This window comes from Physeter macrocephalus, chromosome 15 (assembly GCF_002837175.3).
Source record: "Physeter macrocephalus isolate SW-GA chromosome 15, ASM283717v5, whole genome shotgun sequence".
In the NCBI taxonomy this organism is placed as follows: domain Eukaryota; kingdom Metazoa; phylum Chordata; class Mammalia; order Artiodactyla; family Physeteridae; genus Physeter; species Physeter macrocephalus.
In genome coordinates this window covers 8,669,324-8,697,120 of record NC_041228.1, presented here as the reverse complement: position 1 = coordinate 8,697,120, position 27,797 = coordinate 8,669,324, and the positions used below count along the sequence as shown (strand labels likewise).

The following is a 27,797-nucleotide window of genomic DNA, read 5'->3' as shown; positions in this document are numbered from 1 at the left end:
GCACGGGTCTCTCACTGTCCCTGCCTCTCTTGTTGCGGAGCACAGGCTCCAGACACGCAGGCTCAGTAGTTGTGGCTCACGGGCCCAGTTGCTCCGCGGCATGTGGGATCTTCCCAGACCAGGGCTCGAACCCGTGTTCCCTGCATTGGCAGGCAGATTCTCAACCACTGCGCCACCAGGGAAGCCCAAGAAAGTACAGCTTCTCATCCCTCTGTAGTAGGTTTAATCAAATGTAATGTATCCTCTTTTTTTTTTTTTGCAACCTGTATTATTTTACTATCACGATTTTGTTACCTGCTGACTTTTTAAAATAATAAATGTGAAAACAAAATGAACTCTGCTTTTGTGCTCTAAATGTAGTTTAAATTCCAAAATAAAATGATGGTATTTCGGAGCTTCCCGGGTGGCGCAGTGGTTGCGCGTCCGCCAGCCGATGCAGGGGAACCGGGTTCGCGCCCCGGTCTGGGAGGATCCCACATGCCGCGGAGCGGCTGGGCCCGTGAGCCATGGCCGCTGGGCCTGCGCGTCCGGAGCCTGTGCTCCGCAACGGGAGAGGCCACAACAGAGGGAGGCCCGCATACCACAAAAAAAAAAAAAAAATGATGGTATTTCGTATAAATGTTTAGATTCTGTTTCTGTGTTTTTAGTTTTCCAAATTTTTGTGGCAGGGTCCTGAGGAGTGAGGTATTTGATTTTTATTTTGTTTTGTTTTTGAATATTTTTCAGGTTATTGAAATTCGAACTATGGAAGCCCCTTATTTTCTACCAGAGCATATTTTCAGAGATAAGTGCATGTATGTTAATTCTTTACATTTTAAGGAAGGGGCACTGACTTGGGAAACCAATCAGTGATAATTACAAAGGAGTAAACTACTGTTAGAATAATTTTCTGGTGTTTTAAAATATTCATCGTTTTATGTTTCTGTCATTTAATTCATCTAACTTGTTTATCTTGCTGTAAAAGTTCTTGTAAAGTATAAATGTAGACTCATGAACACATGGAATCAATCTTTGATGAAAAAAATTTATCTTATCTTTTTTTAATATGGAGGTATATCTCTTAAATATAGCATGTTCTGATATATAAGTGAACACTCCTTTAAGAGAATACAATATCCTCTTCAAGCCTCTCTAATAGACAACAATATTAATAAAACTAGGAGAAAGAATGTAATACGGAAAATCAGTGTTATACCCTGAATTTTTTTCTTGCTGTCCAAACAAAAAAATATATATGAAAAATACTTTATTCAAACTTTTGGGCTCTAAAACCAGTTTAATATTGAAAGCATGCTCATAAGATAATATTAAACAGTTTGAAAAGGAAGTGAAATCGTAGGTCTTAGCCAAATGCTTCCTATCACTTAGTTGGCTAATATCTTATTCTTTAACAGTCAGGGGGCTTCATTTTTATTTTCTTCTCTCAGTAGATTTTTAATTAGCATGAAAGTTAAAGCTGAATTTAGTCCTCTTCATCATTTAATGTGTGAATACCAGTGGAATCATGGAAGGCTGACTTCCCCGTTGGGACATTACTGGGGAAGGAGTCAGCAGAATGCTTCCTGTATGGGTCCACATAGCCTACGTTTTTAAAGAGCTCAAATTAGCCACCTAAGATACACGGATTTTTCTGTTACGAATTACAGTTTAAGTTGCATTTATATTTATATTTAGGCCTGGATCTAAAATGTTTATGGGTTAACTTATTTTTGCTCAGTAATTTAAATAACACTAAATGACTTCTTTTTTGATCAACTTGACAGGCTTCCAAAATCTTTAGAGAAGCATGACAAAAATTTGTACTTTTTGACCAACAAGATTGCAGAGTCACTAGGTGGCAGTGGCTATAGTGTTGAGAGATTGTCAGTACCATATGTACCACAAGTAACAGGTAAGAGGAAAGTAATTAGAACTCTTAATCTAGTGATTATGTGTCAGCAATTTTTCTTTTAGCCCAGTTAGAAAGTTAATTATGTTTGTATACTTACTAGCTTAAGAGAGTTTACTTCTATTTTAAAATTTTGCTCTTGAAAACCTTTAGTAAATCTCTAAAAACATGTATATGATTTTATCATGAGCATATTGAATCCTCAAGTGATTATCGTTATTATTATACTTCATATATTATTGATATTATACTGAATAATATTATCCTTTCAACAAAGAAGCAAAATGAGATCTTTACTCTTTAAGCAGTATTGTGTTTAACTTAGGGAAATTGGTGAAAACTGTTTAGTTAGTGATTTGTGACTATTGACCTTAATGAATTAGGTAATTTTTGTCATTTGAAAGAGTACAGACTATTTGCTATGTAAAGAAATCTGCAAACTTTTTAAGTTAAGAATATATTTTCCTCTGTGCATTATGTATTTCCTTCTGTTCTTTTCATTGCCTGAGATAATTCTGGTTTGTTTCAAGACAAAACTGCATGGTGTCTTGCATTCAGTTTTTACTTTGAAAACTAAAATCGAAGAATTTTTATCTTACACCTTCGTTTTCATTTGATGACTGTATAAATATTAAATTTGGTAGAAAAACTAGTTCTTCCTTTGGGGATACCTCTGTTCTATAAGAGAACTGTTTGATTTCAGTTAGGTAGTTTTCTGGATTAATCACTAGAAGTAGCACAGTCTTTGGGAATAGCTATCTTTTTATAATGTGGATCCAAAATATATACATTTATTACAATGATAGTTGTTTATAATAGTCTGAGATGTTAATGAAAGCTTTTGCATTTTCTTTTAAATTCCATAGTATAGAAAATTCTATTCCTCGTGAGTTCCTTGGGGAAATAAAAGTGCTAAGAATAAAACATGAGTAGAGCTTTGTAATTTAAAAGAATTTTTAAAACAGACTTTTAAAATATTTCATTCTTATAACTTGGATTTAGCTCTCTTTCCTTCAGGCAAAAAACCTCATAAACCCAGGCACAAGTACAAAGGTAAATCCAAGTGTCAGTTTGGCTTGCCCTTTCCCTCACCTGTCCTCTAGGAAAATAGCTTAATATAATTTGCCTTCTAGAAAATGGAGCCAGTGGCCTGTATATTTTATATAGTTGTGAGTTCAGTTATTATTTTGCTCTCCGTTCCCCATAGCTGTAGTTTATTTTCACCCCTTGTTATTTCCTTTTACCCTATTCCTTTAACTGTAAACAATTTTTAATGAAAATTATGGTACTTTTTTTAACAAGTGGTTTGCTCTTCCCATTTCCTCCCACCCCTGAAAATGATATATTCTCTCTCTTAATGCCTCCCTATCATTGACTAGGAGAATTCTGAGTATTTCAGCATATACTTAGTTACATAACTGCACAGAAATCCCTCAGTATAAATAAGGTTTTTCTGATTTATATAGATTTTGATAGTTTAGAACCAGTCCGTGGCATGTGTGTCCTGCCTTAATGCAGAAAGAGGCAGAAGATACAGTGATACTGTATGGGATAATCAATCAGTTATTAAAGTTTCTTTTTGCTGTATGACCATCAGGTATTCATTTTTAAAAATAAGGGATTTCAGAACAATATATCAAAAGAAAAAAAACAAAATAGTTTGTTGTGTATCATGCATATATACCCATCATCATCAAAATAGTAGCTGCCATTTATTATGCACCAACTGTATGCCAGTCACTGTGATAAGCACTTTGTATTCATGTTCTCAGTTAATCTGTAACATAGTTTGGTGAGGAAGGTAGCACTGTCTTTGTTTACAAATGAGGATAGTGAGACTGAAATTAAATAATTTGGTTAGGTAAGATCACTAGAATTAACTGCCTTGCCTGTTCAGTTAGGTGCTTAATAAATTGATTTTTGCCAACTGTGTGCTCAAAGATTGTTCAGTCATCCATATTCATCCAGGTTTATTTTTTTATGTATTCCACAAACCTTTACTGAGAGTCTACTATATATCAAGCACTTTTCTGACTTTTGTGGGTGGAAAGGTGTTAAGATTCAGTCCCTATCCTCAAGGATTAAAATCTGGTGGAGAAGACAGACAAATGATTGAAATATAATGGTAACTGGTTCGAAAGACAGAAGAATGGTCTGCCTAAAGCTTACTGAACTGTTGGTGACTGACATATAGTAAGTGATAAATAAATGTTAGCTGATTATTGCATTTTCCTTTTGTCTCAAATCAACCTAGAATTTGAGTTAATAGCGTATGTCTAGGTGTATGCTAAATGCTCCTCTATGAGGGGGTACAGTACTTAATGAGTATTTACAGGGTGCCAGCTGCTGTGCAAACAGGAGCAAAAATGAACAAGACAGAGGTTTCTGCTTTCACAAAACTTACAGTCATTCCTAATGGGTTCCTCATCTGGACCACAAAACACAGAAGATGATTTTGAGTGACGTTTTTCTCAGTTCTCCCAAGATGGCACTTCACCAGTTTTATTCGAGATGCATAGGAAAGAAGTTAATTCATTATACAATTTGTCTAACAGGACAGTTGCAATATGCCTTAAAGGCTATGATCAGAGAGGTTTGGGGTCCTCAGGCAGCACCTAGGAGAGTGTTTGGTCCAGGTTTGGTGAAACAGATGTCTTCCAGAGGAAAAAGTCCCTATGCTGAGCCTGAAGCAGGTGTTAGGCAAGTGAACTGTGTTTCATGCAGAAGTAATAGCATATGTGGAGGAATGGAGGTAGGCAAGAACATGATTTTTCAAGGAATTAGTATTAAGTTAGTCTACTTGGAGTGAATTGGAAGAGTAGGGTTGGGGATTGTAAAACCGGGTTAAATAGTTTGAACTATCCTAAAAGCAATGGAGAGTCATTAAATGATTTTAAACAGGGGATGGCATGATAAGAGTTGCATTTAGAAATGTTACTCTGGTTGTAGTTTAGCAAACTGAAGATGGGACAGCCATTTAGAATACTCTTCAGTAATCTCCAGGAGAGATGGCAGTGACCTATACTAAGGAGGTCCCAGTGCAAATACAGGAAAGTGAGTGGACTCTAGAACACTGCAAGAGAGAATCTATAAGCAGTTGAGTGATACAGGGGGGCAGGGAGAAAGGCAAAGATTTTGTGTAGGGCTCTACCACGGACATTTGGGTGCTTGGTACAGCACCAGGAGGAAGAGTAGACAGAGCTTGTTTGCTGCTTCATTTGCTTGCTTTTTGTTGTTTTTGTTTTAGGAGGGATGGGTGGTGTGACTGGGTTTAAGTGAAGAAAGAAAGAAGTTTGCATTTCAAATGTAACTGTCTATAAGTAGTTTTGAATCTTGGGTGATAGAAGGATGGACTTTTTATTAACAGAAATGAATAGGGAAGAGGCGGTAGTTTTGGAGTTCAGCCTTTTGTTGAGTGTCTTGGACAATGGAGCATCCAAGTACGGTAGGGGTCAGGACTGCATTTTGTGTGAGAGATTAGAGGTTATGATGAGAATTTTGAAATTAGCAGTATAGGGAATTTTGCAAGAGCTTTCAGAAAAGATGACTTCTCAAAGTGAAGAAGTGAAGAGAAAATAGAATGGCTTTTGCTCTACCCTTGCTATGTGGCCTTGGGCTTAACCCCTTAATCTCTCAGTGACCCCATATCCTCATGTGAAGCGAGGACCATAGCCCTGAAGCCATTTCGCTCAAATGGGTTATATACATGAAAGTACTTATAAAAACTACAAAATGCCATATCAATATAAGAATGGTATTAGTATTTTTTTAATGTCTTAATCTTCCATTTTGAATTTTGTTAATTTGTTTTATTGATTAAAAGCACTTATAACACATGGCTGCCTTTATCTGCTTTATCAAAACCTCCATTATTTTCCAACAAATATCTGCTTATAAAAGTATTTTCATGTATATATCCCATCTCTCCTTGTAGAGGTTTTGTTTTAAAGCTTGTTTTAGAAATAAAAGATTGTCTTTTATATTACACTGACTTTTTTTTTTTTTTTTTTTTTTTTTTTTGTGGTATGCGGGCCTCCCTCTGTTGTGGCCTCTCCCGTTGCGGAGCACAGGCTCCGGACGCGCAGGCTCAGCGGCCATGGCTCACGGGCCCAGCCGCTCCGCGGCATGTGGGATCTTCCCGGACCGGGGCGCGAACCCGGTTCCCCTGCATCGGCAGGCGGACGCGCAACCACTGCGCCACCAGGGAAGCCCTACACTGACTTTTTATTCATGGTGACAATGGTTTTTTAGGTTCTTTTTATTTTATAAATATGCATTAGCTCTAGATGGAATTTTGTTTTTCTATAGGAGCAAAAAAGTATATCTGTATAAGTAGTATCAGCATTAAACTGACATTTTAAATTTCGTGTAGATAAATTATCTGTGAAATTTCATTTTGCCCCAGTTAGCTTTTTCATTGAATCTGAATGGTATAGTAGCCCTAATTACATTTATGATTTATTATATACAGTTAAGTAAGTTCCTACATCTTATTTTTTATATAGCCATAGAAAATTATATTGAGTAATTTAATATAGTTCTGTGTTAATACTTGTATTCAGACTGTTTTCTCTATTCTTTAGCCATCTGAATGCAGTTATATACATTACACACAGATACACCAGGTGGCAGCAAAATATCACTGAAGGACGTTAGGCCTCACTCTCTCTAAGTATTACTTCTAAAACCCAGGTTCTAATTAAAAACAAAAAGAAGAAACAGTGATTACCATTGTGAATGGCAGATTATAGGAAGGGGAGAGGGAGAAGGGATGGGAAAATGAAAGGGCAGAGAAAGTAGTGTCTGGGACTACCTCAAACCAACTTCAGGAAGGGAAGCAAGGGCCTCCCAAGCGGGTGCGTACGTCAGACACTGAGATGGTGACAGGGTAGTTCTCGAACTGGCAGGACAGTGCAGTCCACAGAGGCTGCAGTGATGCTGCATTTCAGCAGACTTTGAAAGGCAGGTCAGGAACCGATGTGGACGGCCCATGGAAACAGGAGAGTTATCTTTGGTAAGCTCTATTTTGGAAAGCTTACTTTTGTGTAGATGTACAAGATATCTGATGATAGTTGTATCTGGGCTTTTTCTGTCACCTACAAGCAGGTTGCTCTATAAGTCAAAAGAAAGAACTTTCTGAGAATATAGTATTAGAGTTTCCCACTGAATTTCATTTTCTTCCCTAATCTCTGCTCACTATACTTCCCTTCTGTTCTTGTTGATTTTTGTCACTCAGTAATCCCTCTCCTGCCTCTGTACTTCTCCTTTCCTTTTTATTTTTATCTTAGGCTTCAATTTGACTTTTCTCTGCAACCCATCAGCCTTTGTATATTAACCTAGAAAATCTTGTGTGGGTGGGAAGCAGGCTATTATTTATTCCTCATTTTGAATTCTGGTAAGATATTGAAAGTTGGTGTGATTAGAGGGTAAAAAAGCAAGTCAGCAGTGATGACCACATACTATTTTGTGGCAGGTCCATTGATGTTTGGTCATTAGCTTTGGTGATTTATATTAGTGCATATGATCATGAAGAAAAAGTAGAAAAAGTTCAGTATCTAGGCTACCTCAGTAATGGCCCTAGGCAGGAGATATAATATTTCCAGCCTGAAAACTGTAGAAAAATGATAGGTAATAACGTCACAGATATAGGTCTGTGTTCCTCCAGCCTTCACCCAGCAGAACCTGAGTAGCTGGTGTGTGCTAGATGCAGACACAGAGTCTGCCCCTGAATTTCTTGTATACTTGGGGACATGAGACATTAATTCATATGTCTGTACTCCAAGGCCCACGAGATGACTAAAGGGTGATGATGATTGAAGAGTGACAAGGAAAGATCAGTCATAACTGAAAGTAAATTTCTGTAGCTAGAAGAAAGAGGGATAAGTAAAAATAATTAGGGTGATATTTAAGATTTAAAGGAAGCGATGTAATGTTTAACCAGGGCTTGAAAGATAAGAATCTTTACAGTGGGGAGGACATAAGAAAGGGCAGGTAATAAAGGGCTTCCAGCAGGAGTTTCTGTTTGTAGAAAAGCGTGTAAGGCAGATGTGCCAAAGCCTGCTCAGAGGTTGGAGAATAGGCACGTTTGCCTTAAACACGAGATAAATAAGGGAGCAGCTCTGAAGTTACTGTTGGCAAGATCTGACTGGAGAACCCAGATGCCTTTTTACTTCATCAAGCAGTGGGTAGATTTGCTTGGGGGAGTGATGTGGTTAGTGTTTAAGAAGCTCGTGGTAGCATAGAGGGAAAATTCTAGAAAGGTCTGTTATCAGTCAGGATAGACGGAGTCAGTGGTTCTCAACTGTGGGTGATTTTACCCATCCCACGGAACATTTGTCAACCCTAGAGACATTTTTAGTTATCACCACTGGGGCACGCCTGCTGGCATCCGGTGGGTAGAGGTCAGGGATGCTACCGAACATCCAGTGAGGCACAGGACAGTCCCCTTGGCAAGAATTACCTGGGCCAAAATGCCACTAGTGCCAAGGCTAAGAAACCCTGGCTAAGTTGTGCTGTGAGAAAAAGCAGTCACAGGTTCTTAGTAGTTTAAACCAGTAAAGATGTATTCATCGCTCCAGCTAACTGTGCATAACTTCATGTCATCCGTATTCTGGAATCCAAGCTGACGGGTGGGCGCGATCTGAAATGTTACTCATACTTTACTGGCCAGAACTAGTTATACAGTCCCTCCTAACCACAAAGAGGCCAGGAATTGCAGTCCTACTAAGTCCCAGAAAGAGAGTAAATTGCCGTATTTGATTAACAGCATTAGTTACTGCCATGGAAGGCTACCTTGGAGTAGAGGAGTAGTCAGTAAGAAAGAAGCTAGTTTCTTTATGTTGACCTTCTTTTAGTTCATTATTCACCCCTTCAGAAGGATAAAATCACGGTACAGTTGATCCTTGAAACAACACGGGTTTGAACTGCAGGGGTCCACTTATACACAGATAATTTTCAGTAAATACATACTGCAGTACTGTATGATCTTCAGTTGGTTGGATCTGTGAATGCAGAACCATGGATATGGAGGGCCGACTAAAGTTATAATGCAGATTTTTGACTGTGCAGGGGTCAGTGCCCCAAGCCCCCATGTTGTCCAAGAGTCAGCTCTGTATACAAAATGAGATTAGGAAGATGGAGTGTTGCCAGATTATGAAGTGACTGACTGTGCTGTTCGACTAAGATTCTAGACCTGAGCTTCCCAGTTGTTATTGGGAGCTTTACAGGTGTGTCTGGATATTTATCTCCTTAGTTCTTCAGGTAGCTGGGTCGGGCCTGGGGTAGTCAGCTTGCAGTGCGAGCAGCCTCTTCCTTTTATCTCCATATGCCTTACGTGTATTATAATTATATATATGTGCTTTGATGTGAAAAAACTTGTGAAGCTCAGCATTAGTCAGTGGGCTGGATTTGGTTTCTTTTGTTGTTTTTTTTTAATAAATTTATTAATTTATTTTTGGCTGCATTGGGTCTTCGTTGCTGTACGCAGGCTTTCTTTAGTTACGTCGAGTGGGGGCAATTCTTCGTTGCGGTGCGCGGGCTTCTCATTGCGGTTGTGGAGCACGGGCTCTAGGTGTGCGGCTTCAGTAGTTGTGGCTCGCGGGCTCTAGAGCGCAGGCTCAGTAGTTGTGGCGCACGGGCTTAGTTGCTCCTCGGCATGTGGGATCTTCCCGAACCAGGGTTCGACCCCGTGTCCCCTGCATTGGCAGGCGGATTCTCAACCACTGTGCCACCAGGGGAGTCCCTGGATTTGTTTTAAAATTATAGTTTAGTGTGAAAAAGTTTTATTTTAGAACAACTCTACTGGTAGTATAGGAGGGAGTGTTGTATTAGACCAGTTAGTAAGCTATCCTCAGATCTAGGTAAGAAAAGATAAAGATTTTTGAATGATGGCACTCTTGAAAAATAAATATGGCATTGTAGAGGTAAAGGAGGTTTATTAGAGATGTTAAAATTGGGTTTAGAACATGTCGAATAGAATTGGTTAATAGAGAATTGGGTTTGAACTGGATGGTGGAACTGGAGATGTGGAGGGCTAACTGTAAAGTGCTGTGCTGATTTTCGACTGTGCAGGTGTCAGCACCTCTAACCTCCATGTTATTCAAGGGTCAGCTGTATTAAACTGAGTTCACCCATCAATTTTATTTTTTGAATCTGCTTCACAAAATACAGAAGTCTGAGAGCACACTGTTTTATATATTTAGTAAGAGCAAAAACGGCAAACTGTCTTAATTTTCTGAAATTTTTAAATCTGAAATAGGTGGAGTTTATAAATGACATATTATTCTTACTAGCAAATAATGGGGGAAATTTTTTAAAATTTTAGATGAAGATCGACTTTCTAGAAGGAAAAGTATTGTGGACACCGTATCCATTCAGGTGGATATCTTACCCAACAGCATTCCTTCGGATGATGTGGTAAGTTGCTGAAAGTTTATGATGAAGTACTGTCTTGAGATAGACATCAATTTTAAAGAACTTTTTGCCCCTCCACACTTTTAAACAGGATCAAATACAACTCTGATTTATCCCTAAATCAACAAAATATTGTTAGTAGAAGTTAATTTGATTTAGCCTTGAACTTATTTATAATTTATTTTACTGAACTAATTTCATATACCTATAAAGATACATAAACTTAATATTGTGTGATATGATATCACTAGATTTCACATTGTAGTAAAAGGAACCATAAGATAGAACTACGTAAGTTTTTTAATAAGTAAGAAATGCTACACAAGGCCTGTTATCAAATAAGTAGGCTTTCTAATCCTATTTATTTTTAAAGATTTATGAAACATAAGTTGTGAGAATAAATGGAATTATACACTCTCATGTGAAGCCAAATGCTCACTACTTTTAGAAAGTTTCAAAATTTCACCTATGCGAGAAATATTTTTATCTTTTTGGATAGTAAATATAATGAATTTAACATAGGTTAAGCTGTATCAGTGACCTGTGTACTCTTTAAGGAGTTATTTGAAACATCATAGATTTAATGTTCTCCTCCTGTTTCAATAGAGCACAAGAGTGTACCCAACTGAGTTACAGGAAGAAAAAGCAGCCAGTATTCGCTAGGACTTATCCACACAAATCAGCAGAGAATTTTTTGATAGTCAAGTAAAAATGCCAGTGTGCCAGCATGTCAAGTCAGCTTCCTCCTCGTGGTTTATCCATTGTTTGCCTTCCTAGGTATTTCATTATTTCTCATTGGTACAATGTAAATAACTAAAAGAATTTCTGTGTAAGAAAAGAGGAAGGAAGTTGTCTGAATTCATGCTTTCTCAGCCTCCTTTCTCCCTCCTGCTTCCAATCCCTGCCAGTTAATTTGTCTTCAGGAATTAAAACTATTTGGTGGCCAGGGTACAGCCAATTAATTTATATCTTTCATGCTTTTAACTCCCTGTTATATAAAATTAATCAGTTTTATCAAGGAATTATCTGCAGAGCATCAGAGTAGTTGGAATAGGCAGTTAGTGTTCATTTTGGAAATTGGGGCTTTAAGGTTGGTTTAGAGTTTCTTACCAGTTTAAGACTCAGGAAAAATCATCTTCCCTAAATTTCACCTCTTCAAAGGCATTTTAATATTTACACTCCTTACTAGCAAGAAGGAGATATCTTGCTAGCTATATCTTTCAGTGATAGTGAATTTGCTGCTATTATCTTTTGAGGGAAGAAATTCATCCAAAGCCTTAGTTTATACTTGTCAAGAGTGCAGTCTATTTTATTGACTGGTATTTTTCCATTTGCCTTTTGTTAACCATTTTTATTTCTTTTAAAAATACATATATAGCACTTTAAACGGTTGCAAAGAATCAGTCTATTTTGATAAAATGAGCTGAAGGAACATTTGCATGAAGACAATATAGGAGGAAGATTCTTGAGCATGAATTTTACATTAAAAGTTCATTAATACATTTGTTAAATTATTAAAGATCCTTTTGTTTTATCTTTGCTATAACTATAAATCCTAAGTCAAATATGCCTCACCCTGAGTATCTGAAAAGTTAAGTACAGTTTAGTATATAAGATTTACTTGAGCACATTGGAGTTTCAAACTCATTTACCATTATGGTATCTAATTTTGTGTATTAGGAATGGTCATTGAAACACCAGAAGACAGAATAACAGTACCTTCTAGGCTAAAACTAACTAATTTCATTGTGTGGACAGGAGAAAGTGTCATCAATTAGGTATTCACCAGTTAATGGTGTAACAAAATATCAAACTAAGAATAAGTATATTTGCTAACAATGAATCAAATTTAAAAATTGCTCATTTGAAAAATTGCTCATTATTTCATCAAAATTACTTGAAATTGTATATACATAATCCCACTTAGTCCTCAGATATATTTGATACCTGCTTTTAGAGCTTGTAATGTTGTTTAGATGGAGATCATAGCAAAACTTTTGTTTTCCCTAGATATAACTCAGCTTATTACTATGGTCTATTAAAATACCTGGTCCATTTCTGAGGTATGTGAGTTCTAACATTTGCAATTCAAATTTTAGCCCACCATGAATCACTTAGTGAACTTCTCCTAAAAATTGCACTATATATGTATAAAGATACCTAAATTAAATTAAGGTATTCAGGAAGATAAATGGCTAAAACATTTATTTATTTCAGCGGCGTCTCTGCCTCCTGAAATTAAATGATCAGCTTGACTAATAGAATAAAGCACCATAGGCATGATTGTTTGATGCTGGGCAAATGCATCATCATTATCCAAATTAAGGAAAACAACAAACAGAGAAGAGTTATTAGATAAAGTACTCTAGCTTTTCACTTATCCAGGATTGAACAGGTAATAAGTAAAAATTCTATGTAATAAGAATTCTGGCCTTCTAGCTTCTCCTATGTTCTATCTCCTATACTATAGTTGTTTCTCAAAAGTCTAAAGCTCTTAACCAGTTGTAAGAACAACTTTGAAGTACTAGATTGCTTCTAGGTACAAATAATTGACCAGCCAGAGCCTAATCTTATATATCTGCTCCAAATATCTAGAACAAAGCAACTGAAGATTCCCAAGTTTAATCTGACTTCAACTAGAAATATGAGCCCTCAGTAGAAAAACTGAGGTAGTGGAACTCTTGCTGCTTGATTTCCAGCTAAATCCTTTGTACAGAGAGCTAAGGTGCAAAGCATGAAGTCTTCTGCTTTCACTAGTCTTGCTGCCTTAGACTTAGCGAAAAGAAGCTCATGAGCTAAAATTAGGGATGACCAGAGTCCAAGGCAAGTACTCATATATCATTTCTTAACTTTTATTCAGAGATACTATAGTAACTGGATATATTATTCCTTCTGAAAATGTGCTAGTGCCACAAAAAGTATTACTGACTTTTTATGTAAGCACTTGATTTCATACCTTTTACGTGTCTCAAAGCAAGCGAGATTTGAAAACTTCAAGTTAAAGGGAGTTTCTGGAGAATAAGACTTGGTGGTTGACCTTAAAAGATCCAGAATATAATTATTTTTAAATGTTGGTTAACTGTACTCATTGAACACTTCCCAAAGTAGTGATTTTTTGCTTTAAACTTTTTGCATTTAAAGTTTTAGATTATTTCATTTTTGATTTTTAAACGGTATTTGGTACCAAAATTATAAAGGGTATAGAATACTTAGTTTTCATTTATTGCATAGCTGAAGCTGCATTTATATATAATCTCTGCCTTGAATATTGGTTGGGTTGCCTTAAAGGTTGCTAATTCTGCCAGCCTAACGTCAATCTGTAGACTTCTTTGGGGAACCACTGTGGTAGGCCATTGTTAAAACCAATGAAAACCTGGAGGTCATTTGATACTGTTGAGTGCGATCACACATCCAGCCAACACGAAGAAGAGAAAATATTTGTCGACGTTCTTAGATGACTTGTCACTAGGTGAAGGTATCATTTATGTTGACCATTCTTAACTCTTTATTTTACTTAAAATCACTTTTCTCTAGGTCAGTAACACTGAAGAAATCACCTTTGAGGCGTTAAAGAAAGCAATTGGTGAGATTTTGCTTGTTACCTCTCCTAGTATTTTCTAGCTTATCTATATCTTAGTACTTGTTTAAATGCCAGAATTAGCAGAGGCAGCATGGCAAGTGTATATAATGTTGATTTCTATATAAATATATAATCAATTTATTAGCTTATGTTCTTTAGACTTTTGTAATTGTCCTGTCTTGTCACAGATAATTATTTTCCTCTCTATAGACTGACTTTTCTAGAATTATGAAAGCATATCACCGTGTGTTTGAATGCTGCCCTTATTTGGTGGCCAACATTGAGGCTGAGTGAATTTATGAGAAATAGTGAATGTATTTCCTTTGATAGGAGATGGGCAGGTGAATAATTCTGAGAGAATTACATAGAATGATTTTTAGTAGGCATATAGCAGTGTAATTAGAAGCGTGTTTCTAATGGGGTAAGAGAAAGGAGCTGGCTGAAATTGTCAGCAGGCACAATAGAGTCACATTAATCCTTGCTGTTTTTATCAGTGAGAACACTGAGGCAGAGAAATTAGCAACTCTCCTGAGATCACATAGCTAGTAAATACTGGAGACAAATTTCATACCCAGGTCTGACTGACTCTGTAATCTTTTCACTTATCTTTGCATAAAATAGTGCTCTGATTATTTTTTTCTCCTGTAGCCTTTATGGAAATAAATTTTACTTATATAATTGGCTGCTTTTAAAATTTTTTTAAATGATTCCTTCAATTAAGTATTAATATAAATTCCTGCTAGGCTCATGATGCCTCGATCTCAATTCATTTCTAATTGGTAAAGCAATAGAGGGTGGAAATTGACTTTCACGGTAGAGAGTGGAAATTGGCTCTCAATTTTTAAGAAATATTAGAATAAGAAAATCATTAACAAGGGAAGTGAAGCGCTCTGGTACCCATCATACATGAAATAAAATCTGACCTTTTTCAGCTTAATCCAGTAGAGGATTTTTTTTTCTTATTGTAATATCAAATTTGCCAAAATAAAATTAATTGAATTTAGTAAGCAATTTTTGAACACCCGTTATGTACAAGATACTGTGAGACATTTAAAAATTAATAAGACATGTTGAGGAACTTACCGTCTGGCAGTGGTTCTCAAAGTATGTCTTTGGAGCCCTGGAGCTTTGGGGAAGACTCTTCCAAGGGATCCTTCAAGTCAAAAAGTATATTCAGCACAGTACTAAGACATTATTTGCCTTTTTACTGCATGGATTAACGTGAATGAAGGCAGTGGCGTCAAACTGTACTAGTGGTCATTGAATTCTTCAGCACCACACATCCCCAGTTATTTTTAAAAGGCAAGATTTCTCTTAAGAATGCCTTTGAAGAATCAGTATAAATGATTAATTTTTGTTTGTTTGTTTGTTTGTTTTTTTTGTGGTATGCGGGCCTCCCTCTGCTGCGGCCTCTCCCCTTGCGGAGCACAGGCTCCGGAGCGCAAGCCCAGCGGCCATGGCTCACGGGCCCAGCAGCTCCGTGGCACGTGGGATCCTCCCAGACTGGGGCGCGAACCCGGTTCCCCTGCATCGGCAGGCGGACGCGCAACCACTGCGCCACCAGGGAAGCCCCCTAAATGATTAATTTTGTTAATCTCATCCCATGAATACATGCCTTTGGGAAGCACATCTAAAGCACTTCTTTGATTTCTTTTATTTGCAAGCAGAACTAGTTGGTTTTTTTAAGGAACATCGCTTTTACTTTAAAAAAAAAAAAAAAAAGAAAACCTGTGGCATTTGAAGGGAAGCTGTCACTTCAAGAGAAAAAAACCACCCTGACAGTATTTGCTCCCAGTGATAAAATTAGCACTTTTTAACAAAATTAGAATTTTGAAGCTTATGTCTGCCAGTGCAAGTTTGACAGTTCCCCAATATTTATTTAAAGACTTTTTTAATGAGATCAGTGATAATAACTAACAAATGTGATTTAAAGAGTATTTTACGGTGAAATATGTCTACATTTAGAGGATCTGCATCAATCAGTGGAGCAATATTCCAAATGACCTTGCATGATGTTACAAAACCATACATGAGTAAAGCTCTATTCAAACTGTAGAACAGACCAATAGATGTTAATATAACCAATTACAAAAAGTTCATTAATAAGGTTTCAAATTCCATATTGCAACTGACTTTTAAGAAACTACCGTTTGTCATGTTTTGTTGTAGTGTCCAAGAAGAAATAGCTACAGTTCTGTGAAAAGGCTATTTATTGAATTACTCTTTCCCAGTCCATACCTGTGTGAGTTTAGTTTTTCTTTATATACTTCAACCAAAATAACATATTGCAGTGGATTGAATGCATCTGCAGGTAGAATCCAACTGCTTCTGTTGAGTCAGACATTAAAGAGATTTGCAAAAATAGAAAACAATGCCATTCTCTTCACTAAATCTTTTCATTTTAGAAAATATCGCTGTTTTTTCATGAAACAATTGTTATTTATGTTAACATATAGTGGTTTCATTTCTTTAATGCATTTAATGAATATTTTTAAAGTCTCATTTTTATATTGTAATATGGAAAATATCAAATGATGTAATACATAAAGAAAGCAATTTGGCTTTCATAATTTTTCAGAGTATAAAGGAGTCTTGAAACAAAAAGTTTGAGAACTACTGGACTAATGCATGGAAAAGAAATTTGCTGCCTGCAGGCCAAATTTAGGTGGAAGTATTATTTTCAGAAACTGGATTTGAATAAAGACCAGGGTTGTATGCTCAGCTTGCCCAAGTCCTGTTTTTCTTACTGCTTTTAAAACATGTATGTTTCCTGCCTAGCCTCTGGCACAGTTGAGCTTGTGACCCTGATCTAGTGAACACGAGAGATGTGATCATAATTCTGTATTATAGTCATTCAGAAAAAGTACATAAATTTGACAACTTTGTTAACCTGCCACAATTTCAGAGGGGGGAAAAGAAACCTCTTTCGTTTGTACCTGCTATGTCCATTTTTTTAAACTAGCTAATTGTTACAGTTTGTCTACCTGAAGAGAAGCTTTGTTTTTCAAGAACCTTGAACAGATTGTGTTTCATCTTATGAAATTCTTGACCAGGAAAAAAAAACGCTGAAGAGTTACTGAGTTGTTATTGTAGACCATCAATAAATAAGCCATTAATTAGCCTTCTTTTCAGATTCTTAAGCAAATAGACATAGTTATTATATGTATCAAAAATGACAGACATTTATTATTTTATTATCTCACAAACTTTGGCCAGACCACATGTCATCTTAAGATTTTAAAAAATCCCTTTTCAAATTGTGGAAGATAAATGGAAAAGGCTAAATCAGTATGGTTCTGCATGACCCTATCTATATTTCAATCACACCATTCACTATCAAGTTTAGCAAACTTTTAATTTAGTACCTCATATGTGTAAGGGCATGATTATTAATAAAAGAATCATCCTTCAGGAAGGGCCTTGAAGTTGTTTGACTTGTAGGAAGTTGTCATGCTTCTGCTTTTATTTGGTAAGAGAGACAAAGGTAGTCTTATGAAAAAGGTGTTTTGTGCTGTGTAGTTTTTTAATGTTTTTATATGTGGGCTTTCTAGCCTTAACTAAGACACTTCAAGGATGTCACACCTTTTGCTTTTTTCCCTATACAAGTAGTCCTATAAATTACCCTTATTTTTTATTTATAGATCATTTGCTCTTATGGTCATTGGCAAGGTTCTGTGAAATTTTGTATTCCTTTTAATGGGTCTTTTTAAACATTTATATAGATACCAGTGGAATGGAAGAACAGGAAAAGGAAAAGAGGCGTCTAGTGATAGAGAAATTCCAGAAAGCACCTTTTGAAGAAATAGCAGCACAGTGTGAATCCAAAGTAAGTGAACACATGGTGAAGGGGTTGCGGGGTGGAGTTTGACTTCGTGGAAGCTGTCCTGGTAATTGGTAGGTAGATTCCAAGCTTCAGGCAGATCAGCAGAATCCACAAGGTAGTGGATTTGGTAGGGACTGAAAACTGAAGACATAGCTATGAAGCCTGAATAATTTTTGTGTGTAATGTCAGCTGATGGGAATGGCAGATCCCAAGTTAAATGTTAACAATTGTTATTGCTTTGAAACTGTTTTTGCAGTGGTTTTCAATGATTTTGCTGTAGGTATTTTGTGAGTCTATCGATTTTGTTTTTACCAGTGAGACTAGGAAAGGAATAAAAGAGAAACTTTACATTAAATTCCAGTGTATGCGACAGATAAAAACCAAAACATTAAAGCATTCTGTACCATCAGTTTAATAGTTAGGGTTATGCTTTGTCCTTTAAATCACACTTGTATTATTACATATGGGTATTTGGAAAATAATAGATCCATTCTTAACATTTTTTTTTTCTCCTTTGTAGGCAAATTTTCTTCATGATAGACTTGCTCAAATATTGGAACTCACCATACGGTAAGAGTTTTGATACTACAAGAGCAATAAAGCAACAAAATAGAAACTATTAGATCCCTATAAATTTGTGGCTTTTTAAGTAATTGTGCTTTTCATTTAGGGTAAACACAAGATCGTACAGGTCTCTGTCTCAGTGGTTATTCTGTTTACTGGATTGTCTGATACCATTTCTTGTCCAGGGGGCTTCTAGCTTTTCTAGCTTACCTTTTTAGATCATTTATTCCTTTAAAATGGTCCTATAAGGACATTTGAGTAATTGGAAGACTCTTATTCTAATATGTTTAAAAAGGTAATTTCTCAGATTTAACCATTGTGACCTATAAAAACTACAGTTTTATATGGTTCAACCTCATAGTTCTTTCCAGGGCAGTAATGATTCTACCTATGCAGATGGCTCACTTGAATTATTAAACTTTACTTGAGTTTTACTAAGTCATGTCTATTTGTGTCCTGTTACTAGTTATAGTCGGCCCTCCATATCCGCAGGTTATGCATTCACAAATTCAACTGTGGATCAAAAATATTTGGGGAAAAAACAATTCCCAGAAAGTTCCAAAAAGTAAAACTTGAATTTGCTGCATGCTGGCAACTGTTTACATAGCATTTACATCGTATTAGGTATTATAAATAATCTAGATACGATGTAATGTATAAGGGGGGATGCGTGTGGGTCATATGCCAGCAGTGCTCCATTTTATATAAGGGACTTGAGCATCCAAGGGTTTTGGTCTGTGTGCAGGGTCCAGGAACCAATCCCCTGTGGATACCATTGAACGATTGTATCTTATGCTCCAAAAACATAAGGTATCTAATATCAGTTTTTCTGTGTCTATTGGTTATTAAGTAATGAAGCACATGACAGAGGGAGAGAAAAACTCCAGGTTCCACCTGAGGAAAGAACCTCTGCCTATTCTTATATTGACTTCAGTGTGGAGACTGGTCTGTGTATAATGTGGCACAGTACAGGAGCCATAGATAGAAATTGTGCTTCTGAAATTTTTTTTTACTTCGCCGTGTCTTTTATATTTTCAACTTGATTAACTAAATCTGTTTTGCTTCAAACCCTGTATGTATCCTTATAAACAGAATAAGCAGGTAGATGCTCGAGTTCACTTGCTTTTTTTTCCCCAGCCTTTTTTCTGCCTTCATACGCAAAGCGTCACTTTAACATCTTATTCCAGGCATTTACCACCAATACTGCGCCCCCCACTAAGTTGAGAATCACTCATTTATAACAGTTCAGAACAGAGAATCGGACTAAAATACGCAATATACTATATACCTTAGATTCAAAGAAAATTGCTGGGTGTGGGCATTTACGCATAACCTAAAAGTTGAGAGTTAAGTTTTATTTGGGGACCTTGCTGAGGACTATAGCCTGGGAGACAGCCTCTGAGATAGCTCTGAAGAACTGCTCTGAAGAGGTGAGGGAGGAGCCAGGACATATAGGAGTTTTTGGCTGGAAAAAAACATGTAGTCAAACATCAAAAGCTCACTGCTGATCACAAAGAGCAGACATCTGAGGTTGATGATTTTAGTGCTTTTCTCTGCATGGGAAGGTGCAAGGGTCTGGGTTCATTGAAATTATTCCTTAGATATGCATCTTAACTGTCTAGGGCCAGTATCCAAAGCACAGAGTGCTCCCTGTGTTTCTCCATCCTGAACTCCCCTCAGGGCGCACCACTGTAGGCGACTGCAGTGGCTGACGCTTGATCTTGCACAACTGGAATGGCAGGCAGCACTCCCTGTCCACAGCTTCTTTGATGCCTGTTAATTGTAACAGTAAATATCTGCCGCGTTATATCTGTTGTTTTTACTAATCCTCCCCACAGTCCTGAAAAGTTAGGTAGATCCTTTCCGCCCCCCCACCCCCCAGGTAAAGACACTGAGCCTTAGAGAAGTAAAGTAACTTGCTGAAGTTTATCCAGCCAGTGAGTGGAAATAATCCAAATTCAAACCCATAACTCATGTTTCTTAAAAGAAATGTTGCTAGAGACCACCATGTTACATTTAATCACACTCCCATAGCTATATGGATTTAATATTTTAGAGTAAGTATTATGACTAATTCGGTTTCATTGGTACTGCAGCTACTAATAATAATTTGTATTTATTAAGCCTTACTGCTAATAGTTACTTACTGAACACTTACGGTGTTCTAGGCACAGTGCTAAGTGCATTCTTTCATTTAGTGTTTACAACAGATTTTAAAAATATGTAGTGATTATTTTTACTTTACAAATGTAGAAACAGATGCATGTAGAAGTTTGGTAATTTATCCAAGGTCACCTAGTTAGGAAGTAGTAGTTTTGGGTACCTTACATGATACAGAGAAATGACAGAGAAATGAAATAGACTTCTTGGTGTACCTTCAGGGTTTTCAGTTTCTATTTGATATATTTCCTCTTGTTAATTTGCCTCACTCTAACTAGGAGATAGAGAAAAGAGTTTGTATGCTGGAGAAAAGAAACAAAATAAGCAATATTATATCTCAGTTTCCATTGTTCCTTCATTCACTTTGACCTTAGTACAACAAGAAAAAAATTACAAGAAATGCAAAGGACCAGGAAAATACAGAAAAGGAATAAGCAGCCCCACAGATGATTGATCCAGTTATTGGAATTAGTAGACAATGACCTTAAAAGAACACGCACACATATCAAAGAATTTAAAGGAAAAAATACGTATATTTTAGGAGAGAAATGGAAAGTCTAAAAAACCAAATTGTAGTTCAAGAACTGAATGTTACAATATCTGAAAGAAAAAAAATGTCATTGGATGGGCTTAATAGTATATTGGACATTATAGAAGAATTCGCATATATTGCTCATAGGAGTACAAACTGGCACACTTTGCAAAACTTCGGCAGTGTCTTGTAAAGTTAAACATACACCTGCTATTGTTCCTGTAATCCCGTATCTCAGTATTTGCCCAGAGAAATGAAAGCTTAGATTCACAAAAAAGACATGTACATGAATGTTTTAGCAGCTTTTTTCATAACTACCAGATGTCCATCAACAGGAGAATGGAGAGAGAGTAGACAACTAGTGGTACTCTTAATATAGTGAAATACTATTCAGCAGTAAAAAGGAACACATTGGGGGTAAATTTTTAAAAATGCATTGAGCAAAAGAAATCAAACATAAACGAGTATAGCTTGTATGGACCATTCCTATAGGCTGTTTAGATCATGTGAAATTCAAGAACAAGTGGCACTAACCTTCAGTGACAGCGATCAGAACATAGTTACTGTTGGATGTGGGTGTATGTGTGTGGGTGTATGTGTATGGGTATGTGGGAGTAGGGAGAAATTGGTTGAGGACACAAAGGACCGTTTTTGAATGATGAAAGTGTCAGTATCTTTGTCTATGGTAGAGATAAGAATGAAGTAATGAATTGAGGGAAGAACATTGGTATCATATGACAAAAGATCAGTTTCCGAAACTGATAAAAGAAAAATATCTGAGTAGAAATACAGGCAGTAGACTCAAATAGACAATTCATTTTAAAAGAAACACAGAATGGATACTAAATCTACAAAGGTATGTAGCATTAGTAGTAACCCAAAATGTGAAAATAAAAGAAAGAATGAATTCCCTTTTGCCTGCCAGAGTGCCAAAGATTAAAATAACAAGAAAGAATGATTATACCCAATATTTATAATGGTGTAAGAGGATGGGTACACTCAGATGTTGAAAGTATGAATTGCCAGTATTATGGCAATGTGTACCAGTCTCAAAAATGTAAATACACTTTGATGCAGAAATTCTGTGTGTAAGACTATAAACCAAGGAGACAGGATAAAATTATGTATAAGAATAGACCTGTCAGCATTATTTATGATAATAAAAAATGAAAATGGACCTACATCTGTCCGTTGAAGTAAATCAATTATAATATATCTATATATTGAAGTACCATGCAGCGGTCATCAAAAGAAGTTAATATATGTATATATAAGATTTTTTACTAGTGAAACAAAGCAAGCTTACATGAGTGGGTATAGCGTAATCCCACTGTAAAAATTATATATACATATATTCAGAGGAGAATATCTAGTGTAGACTTAAAAACAGCTTGGTACCACCGTGATCTATGTGCCATGCCACCGTGTAGCTGGCGCGCAATTCCGTCACACTGATGCCTGCGGTGAAGGAGACTCACTCTGCTGCTGGCAGGTAGTAACGAGAGTGCTCTATGAAGTGAACAGCTGTGCAATACACTTGTTGACAATGCCTCGCTCTTTTACAGCCCTCCTCCCAGTCCATCAGGAACACTGACCATTACTTCTGGGCACGCCCAATACCAGTCTGTCCCAGTCTACGAGATGAAGTTTCCAGATCTGTGTGTGTACTGAGTGGCTCACGAAGACCTCAGCATAAAGCCTAAAAATTAGGGCCAAGCTGAGTTTCCAGGGTTTACTTGATCTGTGTTAACATACTTCTTGAAAATTATGATGGAATTTCTCTTTAACTGAATGCTTGGCATATCAGATTAGATATTTTGCAGCTATATTATATGATTTAGAGTACTTTTGAAGATAGGTTTTATGCCATGTTAATTTTTTTTTTGAGGTTCCTGATGGCTTTTAAAATTGAACGTATATTGGTCTCACATTAATTGTTTAATAGTATATTTAAAAATTTTCACAAACATGTAATTTGAAAAAAATTAAGCCTTCAGAGGGTTGAAGATGTATGAAGTGTCTACTGTATTTCTTAGACATCTACGCAACTGCTTAAAATTAGAATTGCTGTTGTTTTTCTTTATCTGCAAAAGCAAAACCATACAAATATATTCCTAATCCTGGAGCTGCAACACTGTTCTGTGGCTCTTTGTCCCCATGTTTTAGATGTCGTGGTGGGCATCCCTCTGTTCGTTCGTTGTAACAATATGTGACAGTCATTCCTCAACTTGTTTGTGGAAATGACGTTTACTGAGTAATATTCCTAGAATAATGACCCTAAAATCTCCGACTTTGAAGTGTCTAGTTCTTGTAATACTGTGTTTTCTGCCAAGAGTTTGACCATTCTACTTGAGAGTCTTAGAGCTTGCTCTTGGAGTACTGAACTGTGCAATATTTTTTACATCATTAGATGTATTAGTTTACAGACTATGCTTTGAAATTATAGTAGTATTTTGCTGTGGCTCCATTAATTAAATGAGCTATATATTTAGTATAGGGAAAAAAAGACATTTAAAACAGCTACTAGTTCACCTGTGAAGAGTGTGTGCACATTTTGATTTCTGTTGAGAGCATATTAATTTACGTTTTAATATTGTGCAGTTTTTAAATCCTCATAGGTCAAAAAATGCCCCGAATGGACCTTCAGTTTGTAAGATTTGAACTGCAACTTGTATGCATCTCTGTTTAGGATTTGTGATATTACATTTGAAAAGAGTGCCTATGGGTTTAGCAATCAAGTGTGCTATAGATCGTCAATTTAAGCTTGTATTGATTTAAGCTACCAAGATTACATGTGCTGCCAGACTTACAGTGTTCTTAAAATTGTGCACATTTTAGTGAATTCCATCACATGGCAAAAATGAACAGTTTTCTTTGCAACTCATAAAATTCTTTTAGGACATTTTTATAAAATAATCTGTTTATAATTCTACTACCTTTTTAGATTTGATTCCCTTTTACATAAAACAATATACATATCAAAAATTGTAACCCAGAAAACAATTGCATTTTTAGCTTTAGATTTTGTTTGAAAAATTGCAGTGAAGAAAGGCATGTTATTACTTGGTGTTTACAATTATTTGGGCACCTTTAGTAGAAACAAAAAAGTGAGGGAGTAATAATAGAACAAGCATACTCAAAATTTTTTTGAATATTTAAACCAAAGTACAGCATCTTGAAACATCTTGCAGAAGATCCTAGTCTTTTTAAACCTGTCAAATGATACCCAAACATCCTGGGTGGTTTACTCACTGTAGATAAACAAGACATTGTTTTCCAAGTGATAGTGCAGTCACCACTTGGGGGGTTAAATGGCCCCATTACAGCTGTCACTGTACCTTCACCTCTTGACCAGGTAAAATGTTTCACCATTTAATAGGCCAGGTTTTATGTTTTTTTTAATTTCCCTTTTTTTCTTCTGTATTTTTAAAGGAAGATTGTGTAAAAATCTAAGCAGGGGGACATGCAAAAACAATCATCATCCACTTGGATGTCATTTTATAGATTAACACTGTGTGCTTTTGTATGAAAAAATATATATAATTTAATAGTATAAGAAAAGAAGATATATATTCATTTGCACTCATGCAAAACAGACTTTGCTCTACAAAATTTCATGTTTCTCTGTGATTTAAAAATGCATGCGTAGCATGTAAAGAAAAACCATTTCAGTTAATGTTTATCACACCTCTCTCTTGGTCCGTTTTGTAAACTGTAGATTTGGGTTTTGTGGGATTTTTTTCCTGTTGTAGTTGTTTTTAAATCACAGTAGACTTCTGTATATCCTAGATTACTGAACTGGTCTTGTTAACAACGATTCCCAAGAAATGAGGGGTCTTTTCTTAGGCTTTCTGTCCCTTCCAGGAGATTTGCAGGAGATCCTGCACGTCATAGGTATGCCTACTGTATTACAGCCAGTTTGGGTACTGAAAGTTTAGGATGTGTTGAAGTTCACTGTATTGCTCTATTTTTGTAGATATTTAAAACTCTTAATCAAAACTGTTAATCATTCTCTTTTTGCTGTATACTGTTGCTTATATCATTCATTTTTTTCCTTGACATTGAATAGTTCACATTGAAATGTTCCTCCTATACTTGTGTTGTCTTTGCTTATATAGTCATTGGAGTTAAACACACACACACTTCAACTCATTATCTTTTAGAATCATAATACTGTACTTAACCAGCAGTTAACTTCCCCTTCCTCACAATAGCTCTTTTCTTCCTTTCTGAAAATGGTACTAATTTGTTTTATTCATGCCAATATACGTACTAAATGTAATGAATTGAGTTTTTGGAAATGTAACAGTTCACTGTGCAATTCATATGTAAGCAATAAAACAAAATCAGATTACTTCTGTATAAGTACATTTTTGTAATAGCCATTGCATTTATTAAATTAAACGTATTCACTATTTTGCTTTAGTTAAAAATGAAGAACTTCAGTGAAAATCAAGCTGCCAAATGGATTCATCCTCACATACACTGGAAGAATCAGAACCATAACTGCAGTCGTGGTAAGATACAGCTAAGGTTAAGCTCTTAGTGTGTGCTTGTGAAAGCACGGTTTCCACCTCTGCATCAGTCTTAACTGTTTGTATTTTCAACCCTACCCCGTCGCTGTATCAGTTACATGAAGCCTCTCTCTAAAGAAATAGCTCCTCTCTAGTACCCTCTGCCACCTGGTCTGCTTTCCTACCGCTGGCAGGAAAGCCCACCATAGCCAGATGGGCTTCAGGGACTTCCTTTAGGAGTTTAGCAAAGGAACGAGGAGCACGGGCTCTGGCCTCAAATCCCACCCGGCCGCTTCCCGGCCGAGTAGCCTTAGGCAAGTGACGGAACTTCGAGCTTTGAAGTCTGTAAAATGAGGATAGTATGTTCTGCCCTCAGAGGTCATCTGTTGAGGGGTAAAGGAATCACTTAGAAGAGGTTCCTCGTGTCCTGCCTACATGGCACAGACTAGACACTGAGTCAGTGTTTGTCATTAATAATCCTTGAGTTCACCACGCATAGCGTCTTAAGCAACCTGGGCAGCTGTCTCAGTTCTGCAGTCTTAGGCCAGTCACTCCAGTTTTCTGAACCTGTTTTCTTTAGGTGTAAAATGAGCAGCCTGTGTGATACACTATCTCGCGTGTTTTCTTTTCAGCTGTAATTTGTTGCGTCCTGTTCTCTCATCTGTTACGTAAGTTCACATGGAGGAAAAAGCAGAGCCAGTGTGTAGCATCAAGCTCTGCCTCTTAGTTTTGCCATTTTACATTCACCTTGTACTTAACACGTTGAGTCACAGGCAGACTTAGGAAGCCAGTAACTTAGCCTGGGTTCTCCCAAAACAGAGCCTAAGACAGAGACTTACATGTAGGAATTGCTCTGGGAAGTGATTCCAGGGAACCCCAGCAAGGGACTGGACCAGTGAAGTGGAATGAGAAAAAGCTCATTAAGAGGGTTTATTTATGAGTTGCCAGCGCCATAGGTGACTGGAGATCCATCCTACTGGACAGTCTGAGGAGCCTCATGAAGTAACCTCAGAACTGTCCACCCAGGTGATGAAAGCTGGGGAAGCTGTATCCTCGGCTTCTGTTCTTCATGGTCAAGGGTGGCCCTGTTGACATTAACTCCCCCACGTTTTTGGATTGTGTGTGCTTGAGTGCTGGGCAGTTTCCCAAGGTGTGCCATGCCTTTTTCTCAGAGAAGTCCTGTGTCCCACGCACGAAGCGTAGAAGTACAGAAGGCAGGCATTGTCAGAGTCCTTCCACCTGCATGAGGCAGGTGGAAGCCTGTGTGGAACTGGTTATCACGGCAGGATCTGGCGTAAGGGAGGGTTGGATGATGTGAAGTCAGGCAAAAGATGTCCAGTATAGCACCACCTAGTGTGGTGTTTAAGGACAAGACTAAATCTAGGAGCATCAGATTTATAATTTCATGTTTCCACCATCTTAGTTTAATGAGTCAAGGGAGAGCTTTTTTAAAGATGGGAGACCTTAGGGCATGTTTGCATGCTGATTGGAATGATACAGAAGAAGAGAGGGATGAATTGATGTAGAATAAAAAGGAAATATTTGCAGGAATCAAGCCCTGGAAAAGGCAATAGGGGGGTACTGTACCCAGAGTGTAGGTGGAGGGATTGACCTTTGATATGGATAAGGAACACTTTTTTCATTGAAACAAGAAGGAAGAGAAAGACCGCCGGTAATTTTGTAGCTTTGATGGCAAGGAGATCAGGACATTCCCACTGGAAAACTTCATCTTTCTCAGTGGAGTATTAGGTGAGGTCATTGTTGCCATGTGCCTTGCATTTCTGCATGTCTTGTGAACAGAGACACTATCTTTATTTTGGATTATCTTTTTTAAGTTTATAGTACATCCTACAGACTTGGAACACAGAGATGGCATCTCCCTTTGGAGCCAAGGACAGACATGCTTCTTGTCCCGTATAATACAGATGATCTCTTTTCTGGGGTAAAAGGCAGGCTTGTGGCCAATTATAAATATTTTAGGTTCCCTATGCAATGAAACCCACCCTGTGTGTAGGTGTTACCTGACCCTCTTTGCATTGGCCCAGGGCTTGAGGAACCAGCATAAATGCCCATACTCAGGCTGCTGCCATTACTGTAAGTAATAAAGTCCTTTGTCTCTGACCCAAGCATCTCATATCTTCTGCCAGCATCCAGGAAATGCAGACCAACTTGTTAAGTTACAAATAAGGTAAAATCTCAGACCCTTCCGCTCTGGACAATTCTCAGCTGAGAGCAAGGGGAGGTGTGGAAGGTTTGAGGAGAGGAGGAAAGGGACCAAACAGTTGTCTTGGAGAGCAGAAAACTCGGCTTACTAAGACAAGGTT

General features: G+C 37.1%; 1 protein-coding gene across 10 annotated transcripts in view; it reads left to right on the top strand.

The window, feature by feature from the left end:
• Positions 1–25,313, top strand: part of EFR3A (EFR3 homolog A) — a 96,184-nt gene extending 70,871 nt beyond the window's left edge. For 8 of the 10 annotated variants that reach the window (XM_024129340.2, XM_055091145.1, XM_028500380.1 and 5 more), the window contains 7 exons: positions 727–794; positions 1,764–1,891; positions 10,212–10,303; positions 13,835–13,883; positions 17,603–17,706; positions 18,224–18,273; positions 22,525–25,313. In XM_024129340.2, the coding sequence (XP_023985108.1) occupies positions 727–794; positions 1,764–1,891; positions 10,212–10,303; positions 13,835–13,883; positions 17,603–17,706; positions 18,224–18,273; positions 22,525–22,630 (597 nt within the window). In that variant the 3' untranslated portion in view covers positions 22,631–25,313. Of the gene's footprint in view, positions 1–726; positions 795–1,763; positions 1,892–10,211; positions 10,304–10,906; positions 11,078–12,895; positions 13,124–13,834; positions 13,884–17,602; positions 17,707–18,223; positions 18,274–22,524 lie in introns of those variants that run through there. The other 2 variants (XR_003683351.2, XM_028500382.2) reach the window with 2 other exon arrangements.
• The last annotated feature ends 2,484 nt before the right edge of the window (positions 25,314–27,797 follow it).